This window comes from Fundulus heteroclitus, chromosome 7, assembly GCF_011125445.2.
Source record: "Fundulus heteroclitus isolate FHET01 chromosome 7, MU-UCD_Fhet_4.1, whole genome shotgun sequence".
Taxonomy (NCBI): domain Eukaryota; kingdom Metazoa; phylum Chordata; class Actinopteri; order Cyprinodontiformes; family Fundulidae; genus Fundulus; species Fundulus heteroclitus.
Genome location: NC_046367.1, coordinates 14,998,583 through 15,024,847, shown reverse-complemented (window position 1 = coordinate 15,024,847; position 26,265 = coordinate 14,998,583). Strand labels below are relative to the sequence as shown.

At 41.4% G+C, this 26,265-nt stretch overlaps 1 protein-coding gene across 1 annotated transcript in view; it reads right to left on the bottom strand.

Annotated features, from left to right (window-relative positions):
* slc49a4 (solute carrier family 49 member 4) overlaps positions 1-26,265 on the bottom strand; it is a 75,026-nt gene that overhangs the window by 28,104 nt on the left and 20,657 nt on the right. The window contains exons 3-6 of the mRNA XM_012868523.3: positions 16,880-17,151; positions 15,061-15,190; positions 10,232-10,340; positions 6,056-6,123 (exon numbers count right to left, since the gene is read on the bottom strand). Coding sequence (XP_012723977.2) covers positions 6,056-6,123; positions 10,232-10,340; positions 15,061-15,190; positions 16,880-17,151 — 579 coding nt within the window. The remainder of the gene's footprint in view (positions 1-6,055; positions 6,124-10,231; positions 10,341-15,060; positions 15,191-16,879; positions 17,152-26,265) is intronic.

The window sequence follows — 26,265 nt, the reverse complement described above, 5'->3', positions numbered from 1 at the left end:
GAGAAGAAGGAACATGTTGTGACCGGGGTGAGCTGTATCTGCAGTGATGTTTCTTGGCCGGTTCCTGACTTTAAAAATGTGCAGGTTCTGAACGGAGGACAGGTTGTCACCGATGATCTTTTTTGCAGCCCTGACGGCCCGTTGCAGTCTGGCTCTGTCCTCTTTGGTGGCGAATCCATACCAGACGGTGATGGATGAGCAGAGGATAGACTGGATGGTGGCTTTACAGAAGTGGATCAGCAGCTTAAGCTTGCCATTGTGTATCCATGTTTGTGTCTTTTATTTTGAAGTATGAAAAGGAAGTTGTTCTTCAGTTGCATTTTTCTATAGTCTGAGTCAGCCAGTGCGTCTGCTCCATGGGCGTGCAAAATTTGGCTTACTCAGAGAGAGATGAACAAACTATAGAGCAATGTAAAAAATAGAGAGACGGGTAAAAACACAAACGCATTTTCAAAATCTTAGTGTTAGACAAGCATGAACACTGCTATAAATGGACTGGTTAAAGCTGAACGTGAACATTTTACACTGATTAAAGATTCTTGTGGAAAAGAGGATTATAAACCCTTTTAAAACTTAAAAAAATAATTGCTCCAATCTCGCCCCATTCTCATGAGCTCAGTATAAATGTCTGCTGGCAGCTGGCTGTATTGTTACACCCCTACACAATGAGGAAGCTATTTGCCATTAGGCTGCGTTGGACAGGCTGGGGTAAAACGACTTCAACACTAGTAGCGCTAGTCATTAAGTAAACAAAGTGATTTGCTATCAATAATAAGAGGCGGTATTCTGCAAATCTGTAACAGACTTTATTAACCATATAAATACAGGATCATCTAAGTAACGCAGAATCAAATTACATTTTCTGTGCTCCAGCGCATGCAGGCAATGATAAAACACCAACACCAGAACAATATTAGCGTTTCAGCCTGTCTGCATTTTTAATGGGGTAAGCCCAGCACAGCGACTGAATAATATGATGACCGACATGCAATCACAGATCGTCCCTGTTTACAGGCAAAACCTATTAGGCAGCAGCCGAACGTCATTTACATTTGCTCTATATCGACTCATCAACCTGGAGCTCTGCGTACCTCAAGCGTCCGTGATGTGAAGGAAGATTACCTGCTTGGCTTTTCTGCCAACTCCCTTTTTGGTCTCCTACACCTCTCCCGGGAATTGTAATGGGGAGATAATTGCCGAAGCTTGTAGAGATATTCTTTTCACTCTCTTTGTGTCTTCTCAGAAAAAAAATAATAAAAAAAACAGTGCAGCCTGCCACTTTGAACCCATCGGCCGACAAACTGATACTATTTTTTCTGCCGTGTGTATTTCATGACAGGTGCCAAGACGTGGACTACGGCTGATTTAACAGCCCCGTCATGAGAGCGCCAACTGGAAAGAGCCAATTTGTAGGTAAATGCTGAGTTCTGTATTCCCAAAGAGGCCATGCTTTCCAGGATTAAAAGCCGATCAACGACTTTTTTCACTGAAGCCCGATGATCTTTTCTTGATAGACTGGATCATACAATGTTCCATGAAATTTTAGAAGCCAGCGATATTGTTTTATAATCCAACGAGACTGGGAGCTGGCTGGCTTTACACTTCTCCACAACCTTCACCCTAATCTATCAGCGTGTTCCTTGGTGTTTGTGATGCGGTGTGTTCACTAGCAAACCTCTCACCAGGATAGCTGTATTTATACTGAAATTAAATTACATAAAAGGCGGACCCTATTTACTGATATTAAGTATATGTTACGTCTTAACGTTCATTTATCATAGCCGCATGGAAAGATTACTCTAAACTCCGTTTAATATGTAAAACAAGACATTAAAGGAATGCGTTAAATGATCCATATTGCAGCAACATGACAAAAGCAGACATAAAAAAAAAAGTTCATATTTGGATATAAAGGACTGAAAAACTGTATTCAAACTCTATTTAGTTCTTTTTCTTTTATCTCATTTAAAACAGTTCTTGTAAAACTGTTTTAAATCAAAAGGCTGTCAAATCCCATCTCTGAGATTAATTTCCAAATAAAGTCCCAGTGAGTGTTGACATAGTTAATGAAAGCATCAGCTGTCATGTGATCAGACACGTTCACCCCTTTAATCATATTTTACTCTCATTCTCCTTTTTATGCAATTTAATGTATACAGTAAGTGTGGTTAAATGGCATCATAGCTCTGACCTAAATTCACAAAAACTAATCACAATACAACGAAATGTCTGGGAAAAAAATAAAGCTTTGAACCCTAAATCACTCTACCAATCTTATTATGCTGTGTAGTCACTTCTCACATTCAGAATAAAATAATTTAAAGGAGGTCTACTCTGATGGTTAATGTAAAAAGCTGGGGCTGGGTATTAAATACATAGTCATGAGGATTAAAAATAGGACTTCCCATTAATTATTGAGTTGTTGTGAAAGACTTTTTAAATTCAAGCTGTCGCCGTCATGTTGCAGAGTCCAGGTCTGCCTCAGCTTTAACCTTTTTTCTTTAAACAGATATTCTCATGTTTTTTTTTTTTCAAACCACATGTGATCCGTAGTGGAAATCATTCTAGAAAATGGTGTGATGGCTAAGTCCTGCTGTAGCAAAGCATTCCCAAACCATGACGCTCCCAGAGCTATGCTTCACAGTCCTGGAGTGGTGTATTTAGTTTATGTCAAAGATGTCTTCTGATTCGGAGCGCAAATAATTCAATTTGATCTCATCTGTCCAAAGAAATTACTCCAGGAGTCCTGTATTTTGGCTAAGTTTGTGTTTTTCTGAGTTTCTGAGACACGGCCTTAAACGGTTCCCGGAGAAGTTAAACTTGTGCAATTTCTTTCTAATTGTATGGAAGGTAGTTTAAAACTATATCAAATATCCAATTCCGTTAGGAAGACACAGGCTGTTGTAAGGTGTCCTGATTTTCTCCTGAGACTGTTTGTGAGCCCAAAGAGAGTGTGCAAATGTGTTGCAGTAAACAATATACAACCTCTTGCTAAGGCTGGGCATTACACCTTAAAAACAAAAATTTATTTTTTTTTCCTCTCTCCTTTTCGTTTCACAAAATTAAAGAAATTATATATAAAAAAAAAACTTGCTTTTATGTCAAGCATTTCGTCTGGGAGAATTCAAAGTGCAACTAAATACAAGCTGTGAAACGTGCTTGTAAAACAAGATGGCCGCCCTGCCATTGTAAACAATGAAAATATAACAAAATATTTGGTGCTAGTGGTTTGTGAACTAAGAATATGCTTCCCTTCACTTGTGTAACTTCAAACTAACTAAATGAGTAAATTAAAGATCATAATATGGTAAATGTGGCAATAGCATTGCATGCTACTTGCTTCATGGAAGCCCAATGAGAGCATTTGCAAAATAAGATCCAGATTTTTCCAAATATTAAATCTTATAAAATTGCAAATTTGAATTAATCAATTAAATCAATTTATCACCCAGCCCTACCTATTGCCCACATAAATCTCTTTGTATTAACTTATTTTGACATCTAATATTGAAGCCACCTTTGCCACCCTTAATTCCTCTTCAGCCTGACGCCCCGATAAAAGAAAATTCCTCACATAAACATGACAAACATGTAACACTTTATTACTCTGAAATCCAAGTTAAAATTGAGTAAGTGAAAACGAGAACTGCAGACCCAACTCCTTGCAGTCGTGTTCAGAACATGTCACCAGTGCAAGTGGCAACGGGATAATCGCTAAAGACAAAAATGTATTTATTTGACTATCAACTACTGCTCCGAGGAGAGAATAATCATTTCCTCCTCTGATTCTCAGACTGCATAATCTACACCACAATTCATCAGCTTTGTTTACAAATACTTTCATCTTATGCCGCAAACTGCTACATTGATTAGGATCGGGAGTTATGGGCTCATTTCCCTGATTACAATTTACAGAAAAACACGGGAACTGCCCGGAAGCGATGATTGGACCTCGGCCCACATCCATCAGCGCATGAACGAGTTTCTCTTCTTTTGCAGACTCCACGCTTTGTCTGCGCCATGTGGCTCTCTATCCATCAGTGTAAAGGGGGGGGGGGGGAGAGTGGTACTTGCATCAGCATCAATTCCACTCCCTCCTTTGTCACCAGGCTCTGCTCTTGTATTAATAGAGGCCAGATGACACGAGGGGAACAAAAGAGGACACATCCTCTTTGTTAAGTTCAAGTGGACCCTCCACTGTTCTTCATATGAGATTTATCAGTTACTGCGGATGCTGAAAACGATGCTGCTGAAATGCAGAAGGAGAAGCTCCTAATCTCACTGGTTAAACAGCACGCTGACAGCCAAGAACCTGAAGATGTCTCCGTGGGCTGTGAATTAATATGACACCTCACCGACGACTGCCTCTTGTACAGTATTTCCATACTGTTTTGACAGCGTGTCACCTGTCATATGGCTCAGATTTGCGGGTGTTTTGAAAGAGGAACTTGTTTGTTTTTCGTCTTTTATGCCTCTCAAATTGAAAAAAAAATAAATATGTAAATACATCCACTTCACAGCATCCATTTCTGCAGCTACTACTTTAGATGTTTGTTTGGCTTCTTGTTCATTTTGCTGCAAACTGCCAAGATCCTAGTATGGAGAGGACTGACCTAAATCATTGCACGTGTTGCAGTCCTGAGAAAGCAACGCCTTTTTTTTAATAGTTCATAAAGTGTGATTGCCAATTCTGTTCATGTTTAAAACACATTTTCCAACAGATAACCTGTATCGCCTTATTGTTGTAGACAACCCTTTCTTCTGAATAACAGACACAGCACGACATTGAGGATTATACGCCGAATACGTGTGCGACTGAGCTGCGAATAAGGAGTGCAGCTGTTAATGAGGTGTTACAGTGAATGCTTATTTTCTAATTTAATGCCTCAGTGGCTCCATCAAGTTTCTACTGAGCTGGCTTGTATTAGCTTAATAAACAAACTGAACTGCCATTTAAAAATCAGATATGTGTGAGGCCCAGTTCACCCGTGAGCTTGCATAGGGTGGCGCTCAATGTGTGTTTGTCTTTTTCCAAGCATATGCAATCGGCACTTAGTTTTAAAGGCTCGTGGCATAGGTGAGGAGGATGTGCGTACAGTGCCTTGAGAAAGGATCCATGATCCTTTTCAGAAAATTTTAAACTGTAGTGTATTTTATTAGGATTGTAAGGGATAGACCAACACAAGGCAGCGCACGTCGTCTAGTGAACGAAAAAGGATCTATTATTTTCCAATCATTTCTTTACAACCAATCTAATAGGTGTGGGGTGTATTTCCTAATCTAAGACCAGTAAAGCATCTGATCGGCCTCAGAAATGTGTGAAAAACATCAGAGAGCAAAGAGCATCATGAAATCCACAAAAGATCATGTTGAAGAAAGTTTTGAAGGAAAGCTTCGACCTTTGGCGTTTGATCCATCTTTCAGAAATGAAGAGTATGACACAGCTACAAACACGTGGCCTTCCACATTAACCGGCGAGCCAGTACGGAAATCAACAGGGGCGGCTCTAGACAGGGGCCAACTGGGGCCAGTGCCCCTGTTAAGGCCCCCGTACTAAAGACTTAACATTAAATACACTGGCGAAGAAACCAAAACTGATTGGTCACTTTGACCAACTTTATTTTTGACCTACAAGGATTTAAAAATCGTGTGTTTAAAGTGCTTTATAAATAAAGTTGGATAGGATTGTTATTTGAGCTGAATGGAAATGTATGTATACCCAAGAAAAACACTTTGGAAACCTTCTCCTTCCACTTGATAATCATGCAGCAGTTTTTCTGGGCCTACAATTAAGACCCAGTTAAATCCATTGAAATGTATAGTGAATAACATTATAAGGCATCATACGTTGGTTCAAAGAGTTCATGAGTTGAGAAAGCGAGTGTCGATCACTGGAAGGGTCAGGGGTAGAAACACGTTGAGATGTCAGAAGTTTTGACGCATTTGTGAAGTTTTACAGCAGCAATTCATTTCCACCGGGAAAAACAAAACAAAACACCCCCTAAGCGGTGAAAGACAGATGCTTACACGGTGAAATTCGCTGTGTTTAACTTACCTGGCCATTGCTACTCCAACCACACACCCGCCGACAATAGACCAGAAACCGATCCAGCCTGCATCCACCTGTGATCAAAAAAAGAAATTGAACGGTGGGTTAGAAGAGGGGGTGAGAGAGAAAAAGGACAGAACAAGGCAGAGAAGCAAGCACTAAGTGTTTGAAGCCTACTGAGACCTTTCAGTCAGTCTGTCAGCTAAATTGCCTAGTCTGACAGTATGCTGGGTGTGTGTGCGTGTAAGGGATTGTTGTCCCTCTTCTGTTTAGGGGGATGGAAGCCGATGCTGGAGCATTTGCTCAAAGTCAGGAGACAGGATGTTACGGCCAAGGGACTGTCGCAGAATCAATGGCAGGTGAAATGCTGCGTGTGTTACAAAGCTACACACAGACACACAACCAATCAGGGGGAGATGCCCAGGTGAAAACAAGCAAGTGCCGATGGCGCGGTTCGGTCTCCCCGGGGCAATAGCTCACTTTTTACCAATCCCAACCAGAATGGAGGATGAAAAGTCAAAACAGGGATCCGGTGCTTTTTGCTTAATCATACGCTGCACCCACGTGTCATCAAAGGCAACAATAAATAAAAGCGCACTGCCAAAGTTATTACATATAAAATGTATTTTGGCTTAGCGAGTGATGAATGCCAGAATGCTATTATGCTTGAAGTAAATTGCCTCCTCTGGAGTATCCTTTGGAGGACCTGAGCCCTGAGATGGGGTAAAAAGCATAGCAGCATCCTCTACCCAGACGTGTAGCAAAGATCAAAACAGATTGATGAAGAGCATCGTAACCACTGATTGGTTTATAATGATCACCCGTTGTTGTCAATGCAGGCCTGTGCGGCACTAGCTTCTTAAATCTACTCTTACTCAGGAAGCAAATAGGTCTCCAAGACGTTCCAATTCCTAAATCCAAATGATCGTGCAGCATGAGCGGATGTAGAGCTAATTAACGGGTACAGTATTCTTAGTGCCTTAGAAAGGGCAGATTTGAAGCCTGATCATTGCAGCTATATTTGAAATGTGTTAATAAGCTGCAGACTACTGGCGCTATAAAAAGGTAAACCCAAAGCTCCAGGCTTTACACAGGGTTTTTTCACGTCTGTTGTCTTTAATTTGCTCTCCCAATATGACGCTCAAACCAAAAGTCAACTCTCAGCTTTATTTCAACACTGTGTTCTCTTTCTTAATGACTTCATGTAGTCTTTGAAAACCCACATGTCGTATTTAACAGTGAAACATGTGTTAAGGAGCGAGAAAAGGCAACTTACGCGCTCTGGTCAAATTGGACCTTGCAAAGGGGTTTAGCGATCAATTCCAGGAAACACAAAAAAAGAGGTAATTAAACTAAAAGAAGCTCGGCACGCCGCATCAGCATTCTGCGTGTCTGAATTATAAAAGCATATCCATTAAAGCTGTGAAATGCAGATGACTGCCGAGCACCTGTTTCCTGAGATGCATTCGGTGCGGTGATGGGAGGTTCTGTGCTCAATGGTCCTGTCTACAGGTTTCCCTCTGCAGAGATCTCACACGCTTATAAACGCTTTCAAAAGATCCTTCAGCGTACCAATCCTTTTAGTAAGCGACCAATCGTTGTCACTTTGCACATTTGGTGTTTCAATTAGTGCTTTTATACAGACAAACACACACCGATAAAAGGACCTCTCTGGAGCTTCATCAAGGGCTTGCTAATTATCTTGATACATTGTTTACTTGAAAGAGAAAAGTGTGGCTATCCTTGTGTCTTTTAAATAAACAGCAATTTAAGTGCATATTTTTTATATTTGTAACAACCCAATTCATTATATTCTTGCATTTCCATGTCCTATGATGATAGGCGCCTGTATGTATTTGATAATCTAGCAAACATAGCATGTATGATCTTCAAAATTGATGGGTTGCTGCTTTTGCCTTGCCAGGGAATGGCTGCAGGCATGTTAGCAGTGGCTCCAGATGCTACAACGGAAGGAATACTTCTAGTTTTCGATAGATTTAAAGCTGATCTCTTTTAATGAAGCGTGGAGGACAACTTGTGGTGGAGGAAAAGCTAAAGGGTTGACCGCAATGGGGGGCGGTCTGAGTTTGCCCAAACAGGATGCACAAAGTGTGGTGTGCTTTAAGATAAGAGGCTGGGCAGCGGAGCCACAAGCTCAGAGCTGACCTCCAGGAGCGCAGCACGAAACCCTGCAGAGACAAGTGCTTTAGCGGTGTACTGTCACCATGGCAATGTGTCTGCCTCCAGCTGGATGTACGGATGGACCGTGTGTTGAAATCCTTCCGTCTAGACGACAAAGCGGCTGCTCTGCCATGAAACCCATATCCTGACGCTGTGGTGCATAACTCAGTTATAACGAAATGCAATATGGAAAGTAGCAGATACTGCCACCGCCCCTGGGCTGATGCAAAAGTTGTTCGCCATGGAGACCGAACGAGGACTGGAGGATGCAGATATTTGCTGACCGAGGAGTTGACCTGATTTCTTAATTTCTCAGCAACCCTCTTAGTCTCCCTGAACATGGGCTGCTTTGGCCCCTGCTAACCCGCACTATACAGCTGAAACAATTAATCAGATTAATCCACCACTGAAATAATCGTCAACTAATTTAGTAGTCGATTCGAATCATTAACTGGAGTCTACAGACTCTAAAATATGTCATTCGCTGAAAGAACAGCCCGCTCATGGCAATAATTAAGCCAGAACTATCCTCAACCCTAAAAAATATACACATTTTGCATTTAAGATGAAAACCCTTCTTTGTCTGTAAATATGCTCTACCCAGAACTGCTCAAGTGGCATAGCTTAAGCTTCCCCTGGTTCAAGTGCCGTAAAAAAACAAAACAAACAAACATACAAAAAAACACTTTTTGTGGTTTGATTATTAATCTGTTAATCAAAAATGTAGTATACATATTGAACAATTAGCAAAATAATAGTTGTAGTTCTTAGTTATGCTGCTTGCTGTTTTTACAAGTAGAGGTAAGTAGAATAGCCAGGGCTGATAGAAAGATATATACCCAATTTATTAAATTGTCATGTTGTCAGCATTAAATTTAGGTTTTTCTTTACATGTTTCAGCCATTTACAATTCTTTTAAAATGCACACTAAATGTTTGTTTTTTAGTTGAAGTCACTTGTTTATTGAGGTACGTTAATTTATCTCTTTTTAGATTATTCGAATAATCAAAGAATAGATTAATTGATTACTACAATAATCAATAGCTGCAGCCCTACCGCACTTGCCTTTTGTCAGGGAAGAAAGACTTTACGTCATCAACGTCCTCCACACACGAACATACAAGTTCAATAAAATGTTAACCAATTAGATGTTCTATAGCCTGAACAAAGTAACCTGAAAATATCTCAAATACTTCACCTTCGTGCCATTGCTTCAAAAGTGAAAGAAAATGACTGAGCAGTACAACAGGAGTAATGGGAACAGATTGGTATTCTGTTCCAAGCATCCCAGCACTTATAGAGGCTTAACGGCGGAGTAGTTGGCCCCGTTTTCAGAGTGATTCAGATAATCATTTCGAAGACTTGGGAGCACTCATTGAACTTTCAGCCCAAGATGGTCAGGCATTTAATCAGTTCGGGAAAAGAAAATTCTGCTGCAGACGCCGTGAGATGCCTTGCAGCGACCGTTGAAAGCTGCCCGGCTTTCTGACAGAGGCACAAAGCAGAGGTGTGACGAGAGACGTCTCATCCTCTGCTCTTCTGTGTGTAATTTCCCCCACAAGCAGCACCGGCCTGATAAGAACCTTGAAATAATGCTTGTTTTGACATGGGGTTGAATGCAGGGAGATACAAATCATGCAGAGTATTTTTTCTCTCTGAGCTGCACAACAAGCCGCCTCTGCTCCAACATGTCCAACTTCTGGTCATGTCAGAAGAGCAAGATGACCATCTGACAGGTATGAGAAATGTGGACAAAAAGCTTAACAGGAATAAAAAAATAGGACAAGGACGCACAAGGACAACTGTGGAAACATCCTAAATCTAAACAGATTAGAAATGTGGATAAAATATAAAACAGATTATCCTGCTAATTGTACCGAGAAATAATTGATATTGGAAAATGGGTACAATGCGGCTTCCCATCCAAAAGGACACTTAAACGCACCATGCTTTTATTCCCAGACTTTCAAGAACCTTGTAACTAGCGTATCTGGATCTTACCTGGCTGACTTTGGCCGGTGTAAGGACCATGTCCAGGACTCCAGACCAGCCGCCAATCACTCCTGTGGGGACGGCATAGGCCAAGGCAATCATCAGGAAGCGGAAGTTGCTGAGGGTCAGAAAAGAGACAACTTAAGCATGAAGCGCTTATGATGCCTTAAAATGCACATTTTTATTACCTGGCGTCCAGATTCTAATAGTTGGCAGATGATATTTAGAACATCTGACAAATTTGCATCTTAAAAAAAAGTTTACATCAAATGTACGGGATTGATTGGGGCGAACTTTCTCATTATTATTTGGCTTCTTGTTTTGCTGAAATCAATAAAACTACCCTTACCACGGCTGATGATAGCAGGCTACTAATCCTGCGCTGCAGCCCTGAATACCAACGGTGCGCTGCCGAAGATCTCGGCGAGCCGCTCGCAGCGTAAAAAACTAAATCACATGCTTCATAGCTTGGGTATGCCCACCGTGTACACACTTTAACTTTCCTCTTTAGGGTGTGTGGCACCTCTCCACTCGTGTGACACCCAAATACAAGCACCTGGACCAGAAAAATCTAATCTAATCCCCTTTACCCAGTCAGGTGGCAAACTCATTCACAAATCAGAACCACCTACTCGGCCCAAACAATGCGATTAGAGACACTAAGCGGTTGATAAATGGGGCTAAGGCCGGCAGAGCTGGCAGCAGCTGCTAAGAGAGCTTTCTTTTTTTCTTCTTTTTTGCTCCGGTCTTTTCATATATCAATTAAACCTAGTATTTAATGAGCCTTACTTCGCGGAAAGTAAACGGCGAACAGAGAAAGAATGTGAACGGAGCGAACTTCCTGGAATTCCTAACGAATGTGCGCACCTTTTCCTTTTGCTGACAGCGGTGGACCTCGGTCAATGTTTCACTTTAAACCGCGGGATGCTTTGACTCTACAGAGAACTCCACCTCTCTCCCCGCTGCAGACGGCACGTTCTGCCCCATCCGGGCTCCTTGGCCTTGGCGACAGCATGGAGGGACAATCATAAAAAAGCCCTCTGATGGAGCGCCCTGTGGGTGCTTTTTTTTTTTATTTTTTTCTCCCCTGAGCACCCTTTTCATTAACCTAGCCACAACAGCAGAAAATCAATACCCAAGCGCCTTTATCTTTATACATGACCTTATATAGACATCCATAGGGAAAGGAGGCACATGCTAGGTGCTTTTTACTTTTCAGATTTTTGGCAGTGATGAAACATTTCTAAAGAAGTCTCAAAGCTGACGGTGTCATCAGCTAAGTGCCATTTGTCCTTGTCCCACCAGGCTGGAGACAAATGCATCAAGATGACAACTTTCAAAGCTAAAGGGAGTCTGACCGGAAAGGAAGGATGATCAATACTCGTGCTTTTGGGCTTTGAAGTTTGAGGGGGGTTGGCAGGAAAAAAAAAAAAAAACAAAGAAAATTTTACACAATGCGGAGACGCGTCCCGGGTTCTAATTAGGCGGCTGCTGTGGAAGCAGATGTGAGCAACTGGAAGCTCTCATCAAGCTGAAGATCATTAGCGTGCGCTCAGATCTTGACAGGCTAAATGGATGAGCAGATACATCAGCGGGAAGGTGTCAGGAATACTAAGTGATCCGCTGCTCAGCACCTGCCTTCAACGTTATCGTTATGCGCAGTACGAAATTTTTCACTTTAAAATTTGAATCCGTCGAGCTGGTAGACCGAGCCCCTCCTTCACGACTGACCAAGAAAACATTTATTAGAAGTTCACTATAGGCTGATGATCCTTCACGTATGACTTATACGCTTTGTGAGCAGCTTACAATGAACGTGAATGCGGTGCTTTGTAAAATCAGTCATCCTCCTTGGATTTTGGCAAGTCTGACACATTAGAATCCGTAGCTTGACTGTATTATTTATGGAAAAGTGGCAAAAAGAAATTCACATTTCTAGTTTGCTCAAGCCATGTAATGCCAAAGTTGTACTTTTTGGCATCTCTACAAAGCAGTAAGTACAGAAACAAACTAGCACTGGTCCTCAGCTTCAGCAGTTCATGTTTGCAGTGAAACATGGCAGTATCAATCGAATATGATAGAAATTCCCTTGCTGGATGTGAAATAAAGCAAAAGACAACAAAAATACGACAGTTGACCACATGACCTTCATGAACTATAATCTGCTGGTCATAAACTATCTGAATGAAATGCATTGAAGTCTGCGTTTGCTGTTTGACAAAATGTAAAAAAGGTTTAAGGGGGTAGAAATACTTTTGTGAAGCTCTGTTAAAAAGATAAACAGATTCACATGTGAAAATGTGTCATGGGGGGGGGGGGGGGGGGAGCATTTTCACATCCCTATAGTTTACTGAAGCTGAAGCTCAACAGTGACAAAGCAGCTTTTTCTTTTGTTGTTGCCAAAAAAATAATGCAGATAACAGACCGTCAGAACACAAACAGTTTAGATTTCCTAAAATACTTTTCCTTTATCCCTCAGATTTTTTTTTACCCATTTGAAATAAGCGTCGAGGGTGGGGGTGCTGGATTTAAATTGAAACCCTAACCCTATTTAAATGTAACCTTTAAAAAGAGGTCACCCCTACCGCCAACCTTGCTTAGTTTGACCACAAGAGGTTGAGAGGCTACATTCTTTTCTCTGCCTACATCCCCCAGAATGCCCTGCAGTTCTCCATCGTAGTTCAGTGAAATTCTACATTGTATAGTATGTATTTTCTATTGATATCGATCAGGTGGGTATCACGATATTCATTGCCATTGTTTTATTGTCCAGCCCTAGCTGACTGAAACATCAAACACGTCCCTGACAGGCTCCCCATCACAGAAGCCCCCTCCCAGCCGGCTGGCCTAGTAACGTTTGCGGCTCCATGTAAATGTGTGTCCGTCTGTCCAGAACTCGGAGCCATACTCTGGGTTTACATCTGCTTGCTCTCTGCCATCCATCGGCAGGAACCCTTACAGGAGTTGAGCCGCTCTGAGCCGCTCGCAAGCCTCCGAGAATCCAGGTGCCACAGTGGAGTGATTTCTCACTCAAGGGGAACAAATGCAGCCAACAAAGTTAAGCCAACTCCCTGGCTGCTGTTGCCCAGCGTTTCTTCTTCCTTCTCCAGCCTTTATTCCCCGGCCACTGCTACAGGCGTCATTCCTTAACAAGCCGAGCAAAAAGGCAGAGCGCTGATCCTCAGACGCTGCTGCTTCCTGGTGGCCCAGGGGATAAACTCGCCCTTGATGGAGAGTGTGATGGTGTGAGGAGGGGACACAGGATTATAATAAAGTGTGATTCAATTTTACTTCCTCTTTGAGTCTCTTGTGGGTGGAAGCAAGACAAACAACAAATAGATGCTCCTGACATCCAGGGCCTTGTCTTAATGGACCATCTCTCCCTCTGAACATTAGCCGTTTCTCTTGGGAATGTGCATATATAAAACAGCAACTACTTTATCACACTTTAGTAAATAATCTAGAGCATGGGTGTCAAACCCATTTCTATATGGGGCCACTTTGGCATCATGAAGTCATTAAAAGGACCGGTTGCACCTGTATAGATGATACTTTTGATTGAATAATTTAACTTCAGTTCACATAGAAAAATAATAAATGCACAGTAACATAAAAGTAGCACCCTTAGGCCCACTTTATACAGTTTATCTGCAAAAAAGGTCAATATTGGGATGCATTACACTTTAAACTCATTATTCTACATCACTTTTTCTCTTTTTGGACATTTTTAGGTTGTTTTAAGCCGGGCATACACTGTATGATATTTTCAATCGCGACCCGACGCTCTGATGCGACCTGACTGCTCACACTGTATGTTCACAAACCACACGTCGGACTCAGCCCCGTAGAAAGATGGCGCTACTTGGACTCGTCTACCTGGAAGCCCAATGTAACAGTAGAAGAAGAAAAAGAAGGCGGAAGTGTCGATGCTCACTGTTATGAGAAACATTTCCTTATTTGTGCATGTGCTGTGCGTGACGTTGTGGAAAATCGGCTCGTGGACGCTCGTAACTCCGCTTCAACAGAAGGACACGCTCACAGGGGCCGACTGAATTTCAGACATGTTTGATTTTTGTCCGACCGTCCGATTCCTGATCGGGAGGTTGTCGTGAGAGTCTAATCGCCCCTCGTTACCCCCCTGTATACTACACGACACAGGACGCACGATCAAGCTGAAACTCGAACCAAACCAAAAAAAAATTCTCGCATGACTGAAGAATCGGCCCGAAAAGGGCAAAAACTCGTACAGTGTACGCCCGACTTTAATGTGTTGTGGGAAAACTGACATCTAGTGGCAGGATGCTGTTACTACACTGTTAAAACTCAACATTTGCCACAGGAGGCGCAGTTTTAGCCACTTTATACAATTCAAAAGAATATACGCCTCTATTTTATGACTTGATATGCCTTTTTTGGCTCTTGAGGGCCGGATTCGGCCCGCGGACCTTGACTTTGACACGTGTGATCTGGAGGGAAGGCAGAAAGTTCCTTTGATAAGAACCCAAGGAGGTTGTGAGTGGCAGAGCCCCAATCCAATGCCCCTCCCCCGTCACTAGACTCAGTCACTGCAACTCTCCAAGCCAAGAGGAGTCACTAGCATCTGCAAATGAGAAACCAGACTCTGTGGACAGAGCTGTTATGAAAGCTTTGAAGCTCCAGCAGAAATACCCCCCCCCCCCCACCAGAAAACGAGGCCATGAAAACATTATTGCTGCTCCAAACACAAATGGATTTGGATCATGTTAGGTTAGGAGAGCGCAATGTTTCAGGTGAAGGATGTCCTAAGTGAAAAGGTGTCAGCAGGTCGGTGTGTGCCGTCTGAGCAGCGGCGGTTTTACCTGAGAAGTCTGCAGATGCTGCTCCTGTAACTGAGCCTCTGGCTCGCTGCGGCCACACTGGGAGGCACCGGCGGGCGTGACGGGAAGTAGAGCAGGACGGCTGCGAAAAGCCCCCCGATCGCAGCCAATTCTGCCACAGCACAGGGATGATGCAGGAAGTTATTTTCACAGATACAGTAAAACACAATGTGACATTAAAAAAGGTCAACGTGACTTCTTAGAGTGCCCCGAAGACTCTTCACTGAGATGAATCTGTGCCCTAGAAGACATGACAGTAAAATGAATGTGTCTGACGAAATCATTCAATCTGGCACCGGCCGACACCATAACTGAGTCCTTCTGGAGAATCTGTACGTTTTCCTGTCTGGGAATAAATAAGAGAGAAAAACTCCACTTCTGTATGGTGTTATTGTTGTTTTTTTATCACTGTAACATAGAGGAAAGGGTAACATGTAACTATGTATGTATTTTTTTTTTTTACTTTAACTGTGGCATTCCCCCACTTTCAAACCTTTTCATATCATGTTACATCCACAAAACAACGTATTTTATTGGCATTGTATGTGCTAGACCAACACAGAGTGGAATACAATTGTGACAAGAAGAACATTTATACAGAATTGTTTTTTTTTGTTTTTTTACAAACAAAAATCTGAAAAGCATGCTGACTATTTATATTTAGTCCCCTAGTCTAGTCTAGTCACTATACACTAAAATATTTACTGCAGTGCATAGTTTGAGTTTGAACTTTTTTATTTTTAGCTCTCCTCACCCCAAGTCGGGGGATTTTTTTAATATTATTGGGAAACCATTTCGAAAGTGACATTTAAAACCTTTGTTAAGTCCAAAGAGTTAAGAACAAATGTTACAAGGTAGGGATAAATTACAACATAATGAGTGTTTTTCTGTAGGAACAGAAGAGGATGGACTTTTATTTTGGTAAGTCAGAAGTATCTCCGTAACGATGACAGAATAAGATGTCAGAGGCTAGTTTAGGTTTTTCTGCTTTGTTTCAGACTGGCTGACGGTCATCTAGTGCAGTGTTCAGCTGGAGAGACTCCTCACTTGTTTTAGCTCGACGGCAAACATTGTTTTTAGAACTCATTAACAGCCAACGGTCTGTGAATGTCACTGGCTAATAAATCAAGCGTACGCTTCCGCAGGAAAATATGAGCGTTACCTGTCAGAGCAGCGGCCTCCGTCTCACACGCTGGCATGTTTTCACTCCTAATCAAATCAGATAAGGACCGTTTATAAGACTAGAGCGTCAGAGGAGGTGTCTAAGTCAAGTCTCTCTTCAACACGCAAGTCTAAATAAAGGCTGAAGCCATTGTTTCTGTGAAGTAACTAGACTTCTTATGGCTTTTTTATTTTTATTTTCGCTCTTCCACAAAACCCAGATTTGTGAAGTGAACTACAGATAACTGTGACTACATATCAGGTAAAATACTTTTTTTCCCCCCTTTTTCACGACCTTCTGAAACTTTAGATTGATAAAGTATGTCTGTCCTTCAGAAATTCATAATACCCCCTTAGATTAAACAAAGCCGTTGCTTCAGTCTATTACAGCACACTTGTTTCTCTTTTCATCATACTTTTAATTTTCTGAGTCAGTTAAGCATAACAGTCCCAGCAGGCTAATTTTTTCGGAGCCATAGGTACGCGGATTATAGCTGGAGCTCTCGGCGTTTGTGTAAGATTGTTGAAACCCTGTTGCCTGATTGTATTTCTATCCTCCGAGGGCGCAGGCACGGTGTCGAAATAATGTGCCATCGATCCTGCGCGCCTCCATCGGGTTGCTTTGCTTTTCAGTTCGTACCTGCATACAGAACCAGCTGGATCCTGCGCTGGATGAAGGCGGGGGACAGCGGCGCCGGCGTCGCGCCGCCTTCCAGCGAGTCGTTGGGGGCCGGAACGACGAGCGGCCCCACGATAAACGAAGCGGCGCCTCCCAGGTAGGAGACGAGCGAGGCCACGGCCGTTGCTGTCGCTCTCTGGTCGGGGGCGAACCAGGTGGTGGAGAGGTAGGGTCCGGCGCTCATTATGGTCGGCCCGGCCAAACCGTTCAGGAACTGCCCTCCGTGGATTAACCTGTCAGAGAAAAGGCGGCGGTGGGGGGGTTTGAAAGCTGCAGAGCAATAGAATAGTCATGCAACACAAATGGCAATAAAAGCAAGTGTTTTAAACCCACTGCCAGAAGATACAGGAACAATTTACCTTACTGGCACCCCTTGGAAAGATGTGTAAAAACGTAGGGCTCCATAATATCAGCAAATTTCAATATATTTAATTAATATTGACCCTTTTCTTCCATCAAAATGCCCCCACCACACTTTGACAGCTTTAGCAGCTTAGCCACCCAAAAAAACATGCATCCACTGTGGGCACCGAAGGCACTGAAAGTCCATCCAGCGGCCCAGGTTTAACATTGGCCAGCAGAATCTGCAGACATGGCACAACCAAACGCATTTTGCATTCGAGCGGCCCTTCTGGGGTTGCAGCGTTGCACACAGCCAGTAATGCGATCTCACGCTGCCGTTTTCATGAAATCCAATTCATGAAATAGTTTCAATATTTATTCAAAAGGGAGAGTTAAAAAATCCCATGGTAATAAACAACAGTTTTGGATAAAATCACGGTTGCACAAATATTAGCCCCACTACTGGAGCACTCTTTTGTGACCGTTTCTCTTCGCACAATCCCTCTGGATGGACCAGAGCTGCGAGTCTTCTCTTATTCTCTCATTTCTTCAGCTTTTTCTTGAGTTAAAATCTTGTTAGAGTTGCAGGCACTCAAACAAGGAGTGCCTTTGGAAGAGAAACAAACGCACAGGATCTCTACATTACATTAGTTTCATTCGGAGAGATGCCAATTTTAAGCATAGTTACGACATCGATGCCGCACAACGCCTCCTGAAGTCCTGAACTGATGGCTTTATGTTTTGTGAACTCCTGATTGCGCGAGATAAGTCAGTATCCACTTCATGAGGAAGTTCGGAGGCAGCTCGTCTTTACAGGTTCAAGATGGAAAAAAAGTCATAGACTGCTAATTGGAACTACCTAGAAAACACTGACCAATATAAAAGAAAAATGTATTCTAAATTACAACAATGATTTAGTTGCATTTATTCTAAAGGAAATGGTGGGCGTACCAGCCATTCTGCCACCAAGATCTTTTCACTCTTTATATTTTCTTCCAATTTAACATACAGACAGAGAACCAAGGAAAAGAACAAAATGTCCACCAAATAAAACAACTTACAGGCTATTGGAATGCCGATAAACCTTGTAAAGTAAGGGTTTCTACATAGAAGTGACTTTGGATCTCTTCAGACATCTATTTTCCATGTTCATAACCGCCTTCCTTTATTTGATGATACGAGAAAGAGACGGGGAGAGGAACGGTGTAACATAAAAAGGCGTGGGGGGAAGAACGCAGCATGTGTGCAGGAACGGCTGCGTTAAAGCAAGGTTACCCATTATTCTTTGAGAATCTTGTATAATATTCTGAAATAGATTGGGTTTTCTTGTTTTTTTGTACATCCTCAGTAAATGACCAGCTCTCTGTAACATTTACAGCGTCTTTTTGATACAACTATCCAAAGCAGAGGGTGTGTTAGACTTCCACTGGAGAAGTTTTTCCAAAAACTGTTCAACGTATGACAATTTAAAAACAACATTAAAACACATAATGTAGATCGATTTGCATGGGCCACCAGTAATTTTGTAAAGAATAATTGTTACTTACCATGCCCTCCCCCCACAAAAAAGTGTTAGGTGTGAAATTATGCTTTTGACACATCTTCGCCCAAGATGCCAACAAATTTGTCTGTGTCTGTACCACTAATAAATAATCCAGTTAAAGGTTATCAGACTATTTATGAAATCTAAACTAAAGAAGACGTGCAGGAAAACATTTGTTTATGAGCATCCGACAGTTAAATGGCATGCGACGGAATAGAAAAACACCAAACAGGATCTAATTATCTCCAGGGATAAGTTTACCATGTCGTGCTGAGAGAGTCCAACTTTTCAGCTGCACTTTCGCACCTCCAGACTCAACTGTGCGAGACAGATGTATTCTGAGATATCCCCCTGATGCCACCAGAGCCCCTCACCACCCTCAGCCCCCCCCCCTCCTCTCCCCGGACCTGTCTGACTGAGACAGCCAGCCACTGGAGACAGCTCGCGGCTGATTGATCGTCTCTAAGCTCAGCAAAGACACCGTTCATTCACAGAAGTCTGAGGTCGCTCAGTGGGGATTGAGGTGGGAAAGCAAGCAAGAAAATGATGGGAAACAAAGAGGGTGAGGAGATTTTATGCTAATACGGTGCTTCTGGGATTCAAGAATAGTAGGTTTTTTTCATCAGAACCCATCAGAATGGAAGTTTGACAAGAGTTTGCCACAATAAACTGTGTATATAATAAAATTACTGCTTTAGCGCTAATTCTACATAACAGAGACATCTAGCAATCCTTCTACATTTCCTGCAGATAACCATAGAGGGTCACTAAACAGTCTAATTCAAGATCTATAAACTTTACAACATAAATAAGTGTGTTTATTATTACCCTCGTGATAATTCACGATAAGAATGAAAGCAACCTTAAACTGACAAAACCATCAGCAAAATGTATTCATGCTGTTATAACTATTGTTTTTTACATGCTATTTTTATAGTTTAAACAAACTCTAATTGCCTACTGACAGAAGAAAAAAAAACATAATGTTAAATACCGACCCTTTCAGTTCTGCTAACTCTTTCTACCTTTACTGTCCACAGCTTCTGGGCTCCACAGACAAAGGTGTCACAGCAGGACATAAAAAGCTGGGGTCAGTGGGAGACTGGTAGGAGAGAAACTTTGTTACCTTACATCTTCTTCCCACATCTCAGACCTGCTGACATCCCATCCTACTCGCCCGCACCTCCTCAATTACTCCGTGAACCTCAATTTCGTATTCATCCCACTCTTTCCTGTCTTTAGAGCTCCTCTTTAAGACTCTCAAACTTTACAGCCGAGTTAACGGCCACGGTCTTTAAAGTTTAACATTTGCATTTAACACAGAACGGCGTGTTTTTTTGTCTCTACAAATGTGTGACTTTGACACTTTCGGTGTGGCTGATATGGTCCTCTGTGATTTGTAATTGAAAAAAAAAAGGAAGACATCTACTTAATGTGCTCAGCAATGTTACAATATCCAAATCACAAGTGGGCTTGTATTCTGACATTTGTCAAAACTTGAAATACACCTTTACAGCAAAGTTGCAACATTGCCTACGGGCCTTTGAATATGTATGGACTCTCCAGTATCTCCTTTTTAAGGATCAGTAACACATGAGTGGCGCATGCACTGGGCTCTTCTGCTTGTCCTATGCAGCTCGCAGCGACTTGACTGACCTGTCAACGTTCTCATTTGAGCTGCAGTGGGTGAGGGTATTAAAATTTGATTCTGCCTGTGTTCAACTTCTTTATCCTGAGAGGACGCTTTAAACACTACTGTTCAGACACCTTTATTGCAATTACTGAAACTGGACCACTAGGGGCAGCACAATCACCTTGAGACAAGACATATTGGGTTGTTGGCATAGCACAGACTTTAAGATATAACGACATGACTTGATATCATGCTACTTTAAGCTGGCACTCAGTCTGCACTGATGAAGATTTCTTTCACTTTGGTCTGCTAAATGTCTGGGGTTGCTCCAACTGACAGTAGTCCAACCTATTTTCTACTTTTTTAGCTTTTTATGCCAACTATATATACAGCATTGAACCTGGACACAATTTATTATGGGTTTTCTTCAGTATAACATTACCTTTCTGTAAGTTGAAATACATTTTTGTCTCCCTTATGTCTGGGTATGTATATGTAGCACTTTTTAAAACGTCTAAACTTTTGTTTTTTTCTTCTTTTATAAACTGCCTTCACAATGCTATCTTTTTTGGCCAAAACAGATCCACTTGAAATCATTTAAAGGGGATTATTTGACATGTTTCCATGTAACAGTCAAATAATTCTGTTGAAATTTGATTAGCAATTTTAATGCGGCACATCCAGGGGCACATGTGACAATAAATGGGTAGGAATCCGAGTCACCATCTAAATGTTTTCTCAGTCTCCCCATATACAGAATTACATACGCGTGCATAGTATTGCTAAATTGTTTCATCGAGTTCTTTGTCAACAGAAAAACAACCATTTTTAACAGGGGCACTTTTAGTGCTGTAGCATACTGTTATCTTAGGTTGTTATTTCCCTTGATTGTCCCTGCTGCTGTGGTGCCTGTTGTGTAAAATATGAGGCATTAATACATTCAGAAGAGCTTTAGCATTACAACAGCAGATATAATATGCATCCAGTTCTGTACAAAATATTTGTAGCCAGTTTGCATGAAAGCTGATGGAGTCAGAAGCTAAACATGTGGAAAACTTTAGTTTTACAGAACTATGCTGACACTAAGCTCTGTAAAACCAAGCGTTTATTTTATGTTATTTTATCGTTTTCATATTACTTAACCTTATGTAATCTCAACCACACAAAATAGAACATTGGGGAAAAATATTTTGCATTAAATTGATGTTATGCTCAGGTCCGTGTAAGTTTTAGTGTTTATTATAGAAACCTGCCTACTGATGTACTGTTGGTTGCTTAGCTGACAGTGCTTTACACTACATGGTTATTTGCATAGGGAGCGGGTAACTGAGATTCGATCACAAGCGCTCGGATGGTGGGGACATTTTTCAACTAAGTGTGAACACACGTCCGTAGAGCACAGAACACATGTAAATGTCAGGTTTAAACAGCCTCTTGCTGCTCTATTTCTGTGTAACTTAAAGTGTGACATTGGATTAGTTTTATAACAATTAATTAGGAATGTCCATAGGACACTTTTTCTGGCCAAGAATTTCTGCTTATCTTTAAAGTTGGAGAGTTTATTGATAACTTTACAACCCTAAAAAAGCAGATGATTTCAGTTTTGATGCACTTACTGAACAGGTGAAACCTGAATATTTTCACAGTAAAGCAACAATCAAGGAAAAAACTGGCTTCTTTTGATGACTTGTTTTATCACTAATATTTAGTTAATGAACTAAATAAAACACTCCTGATTCAGCAAAGTAGGTTTACTGAACCTTTCCAGTAAAGAGCAGCATAATCCATAAACTGTATATTTTTTTTACATAATCGTTTCTTTATGTTTAAGATAATTTAAAACAATTCTATACACCAAATTTCAAAAATGTTTTTACCTTCTATTTATGTGGGTGGGCAAGTTACTACCTTTTCTAAATAGAGTACTGAAATGGGAGGGAAATATAAAAGGTAGAGTGTGTAGTTTATAAATGAAATACTATACATTTTACATAAGTACGAGTACTATAAACCGCACTTAAAATCCTTGAATTTGGGCTCGCTGGTGGCGCAGCGGGTAGAGCGACCCATGTACGGAGGCCTTAGTCCTCGACGCGGTCGACCCGGATTCGACTCCGACCCGCGGTCCATTGCCGTATTTCTCTCCCCCCTCTTTCATCCCCCCCTTCCTGTCAGCCTACTATGTTAAAAAGCGAGCCACTAGAGCCGCGAAAAATCTAAAAAAAAAAAAAAAAAATCCTTACATTTTCTCAAAAATGGATGGTGCGCCTTATATATATATGATTAAAGTTGTGCTTACTGACTGATGTTATGTGGTACAATACGCTCAAAAACCTATTAAAGTGTATAAGTACAACTTTAGCAACGACTTTGGTTAGCAACGAAGCCTCTCCGCTCAATGGATATTTGGAGCATTACGGTACACTGTGTCACTACTTGATCGGCCCCGTAACAGGACCCCTGAGTTGTCTACAAGACTGCCTGACTGTAATGTCGAAACTAGAATTGCATTCGTGTAAGGTAGCCCGCACCCGGAGTACGCGCTAGCAACAATAAACAAAGTAAGTTAATTCAATATAAAAGTTACGTTTATTTTGGCCTTATGTTAGAAACAGGGCAGTGTAGTCCAACTACTCTGTCCTCCCAACAGAGACCGATAGCTCTACCTCTCAGGATAGAGCTGTGTAAGGTGACCAGATTTGATTTCTCTAATGAAAACTGGGGATGTTTCTGATTTTGTTAAGCGCAGAATCTCTGCCTGGGGGTTGGTTTGTTTTGTCTCAACTGCAACACCGATGGGGTGGGAGGGTGCATTCGGCAAAGCTCTACTACGCCAGGACAGCGGCAGGATTGGGTAAATATCTCTTGTGGCGCTAAAAATATTTACTCCATCATGATACACGGAAAAGAGGACATTTCCGGTGACAGCTTTTGCCAGGAAAGGTGTTCCAAAACGGGGACAGTCCGCAAAAATCTTGGACCCTACCGGAGGGACGGAGTGATATTACGCACTTGGAAAGAATATCTAATGCGTCTTATAATCCGGTGCGTTTTACATCTGGACAAAGACACGTTAATTCACAGTGCGCTTTACAATCCAGTGCACCTTATGGTCCGAAAATTACGGTAACTTTTCTGACTGTGTTACATGACGTTCTCAGAGTCCAGAGAAAGCTAGAGTCCAATGTTTCACCACCTGAGCCCCTCTGAAGACTGCCGAGAGTCTACTTTGAAAGGCTTCAAACAAAGGCGTTTCAGGATATTGAATATATGACCAGCTGCCTTGCACAGTTTTTGAAATACGCTCAGCAAGCAGAGCAGACTTGGTTTTTCAGAAAGACAGTCTTTGTCTTTCTGAAAAGCCTTTACTCATCAGCTATATCTTGTAGTAGATGAAGTAAAGGCCGTTTCAAACTGGGCTTACACAGCTTCACAAAAATAAGGGTTTTTGATAAGGATTATAAAACTGATTGACCATTTAATCTTTGTCTTTGATTTCAGATGATTTAACGATCCTTTCAACCTTTATAAGTGTTGGAAAGCATGTCATCTTCCCCCCTCTAATTGGGATTCAGATATAAATCTCTTTCATCTACGGTGCTGATGATTTTAAACTCAATGGACTTCTTGGCTTACCTTCACCATGAGGCCTTTGATCTGAAGCAAGATACTCCAAGTAAGACAAAGCAACATGCAGTCATGTCAGTGTGACACAACATTTTTGCTACCAGACCTTTCTGCTTTGATAAATCCTATTTTTAGAGTGGTTTGGATTCTGAGCTCGCTCTGTAGAAATCCTGGCATTGACCTAGGCCGTTTGAGCACACGGTCACATTTCTTTCTCATGTTGTTTTCTCCAGCTACATTTAGGTAAAATGTGCAATTATTGACGCCATTTATTTTGTGTATCAAACTCATTGATGTAAATGACAAAAATTATATATATTTTTCTTAAAGGGGGTGTTGTGGTTTTGTTTCTGTGTCTGCTTCATGTTCTCTTAACCCAGGCAGCTCACGGCACATGTCAACTCATTCAGAGCTGGGATCTGCTAGGCAGTCTTCTTCTTAAAGTAGAGCAGTTTCTCACCACTATCGCCGTTGTGCTTGCACAGGATGAGAACATTGCTGTCAGCAACCTGATAAGATCAGCTGTAATTAAATAAAAACATTACCAATTAGCATTTAACAATCGAGTGACTTTAAGTTTATTGTATCAGAAAGAACAAGATTGCTTTGAATTAAATCTGGACAGAATTGGACTCAGTCATACTACTATAAATTTGACCCATAATGTCCACTTCATGAACATGAATATGAATTACATCTCTTTATCATTTCTTTCAATCTAATGTCTAATGTCCATCTGAATCAGTTACCGTCTTGTGGGGTTCCTTATGGTTTAGTTCTGGGCCCCGTGTCATGCTCGAATTTCCCGACTGCAAGACAATAAAGGAATTATTATCTTATCAGATGTTAACTCAGTGTTATTGGCTCCTCTGTTCACCTGTGCCTCAGAAATTGGGACTTTGATTTGAAAAATGGTTTGACAGCTCCGTTGAAATGCCTTTACGATTGAGCAAATCAGTGTCAAAACCTGAGAGGAAAATTATTTCCCAAGCTTTAATTTCAATTCAAGTATATTGCCGTTGTTTTTTAACTGTTTTAACAAAACAAGTACAGACTGACTGTACAAAATTAAGCTGAGGGAATGTTTGACCACAACAAACAGAACATCCTACGTCACTCCTTCCTCCTTGCACTGCTAGCCGGTTGATTAAAGAATACCTTTAGAGCTTTAGCACCATCATTAGGGCCTTAAATATTCAAACTCTTCTTTATTTACATTTCTGAACAACTCAAACCTAGCTCTGCCTCACAGGAACCCAATACAGATAAGGCAAAGGTAACACTAGATGTTTAACTCCAGGGATTTATTGCTGCAATTATGTTGTTTAAAAGCAGCAGAAGGCACTTTTAATTAGACAAGCATTCTGTTAGAGTCGTAATTTTTTCTACTTTATGTGTTCATGGTATTTTTTCCCCCATGTTTTAGTTAACCCTTGCTTTTTTGTCATTGTACATTTGTTATTATTGTAACAGGATTTTGTACTCTTTGTCTTACAGTGTGATTTTTGTTTCTAACCAGTGCTAGATAAACCTTACTTATACTTAAGCTACTTGAGTAATAGAAAGTGACTCTATAGTGATAAAAATAAACTGAATAAAATTTTGACTATTTTGTCTTGTTTTTCCACAAGCAATTTTAACAACATATAACTACGAGTACTTACAAAACAGCTAACTCACACTGTTAGGAAAGAAAAATGATAACATAGTATGAGCAAACTGGAGCTAGAGCAAAAAATAACACGCAGCCAGTTACTTTCGAGGGGGTGGGCAACAATCAGGACCTCAGAGCCGGTGAAATCTTTTTAGTTTGCTCCCTTCCTGTCTATTAAATCACAGGAAAAATGTGATCACAAAAATGTCTCCGATATGACAGCATATGAAGAAAAATGGCGACAAACAAGACGAATTAGAGGTCAGCTGAGGACAGCGGACTGCGTGAGGAAAAGGAAAGTGGAGGAATGGACCAGCCATTTCAAAAAGTGATGATTAATCACAGTCGATGAACCCTGTCAGACTGAGATTTGATTGAATACAAGACACAGAAGAAAGCTGCCCTATTGCAAAAAAAATGAGCAGACTGCTTCTGGTCCGCGAGGGCTTATAGACCCAATTCAAGGCCGACCCAATTCTCCTGCAGAAAACGGCTCCACGGCAATCATTGGTAATATAGCAGCCTCCTGCGAGAGCGACGGAGGGGTC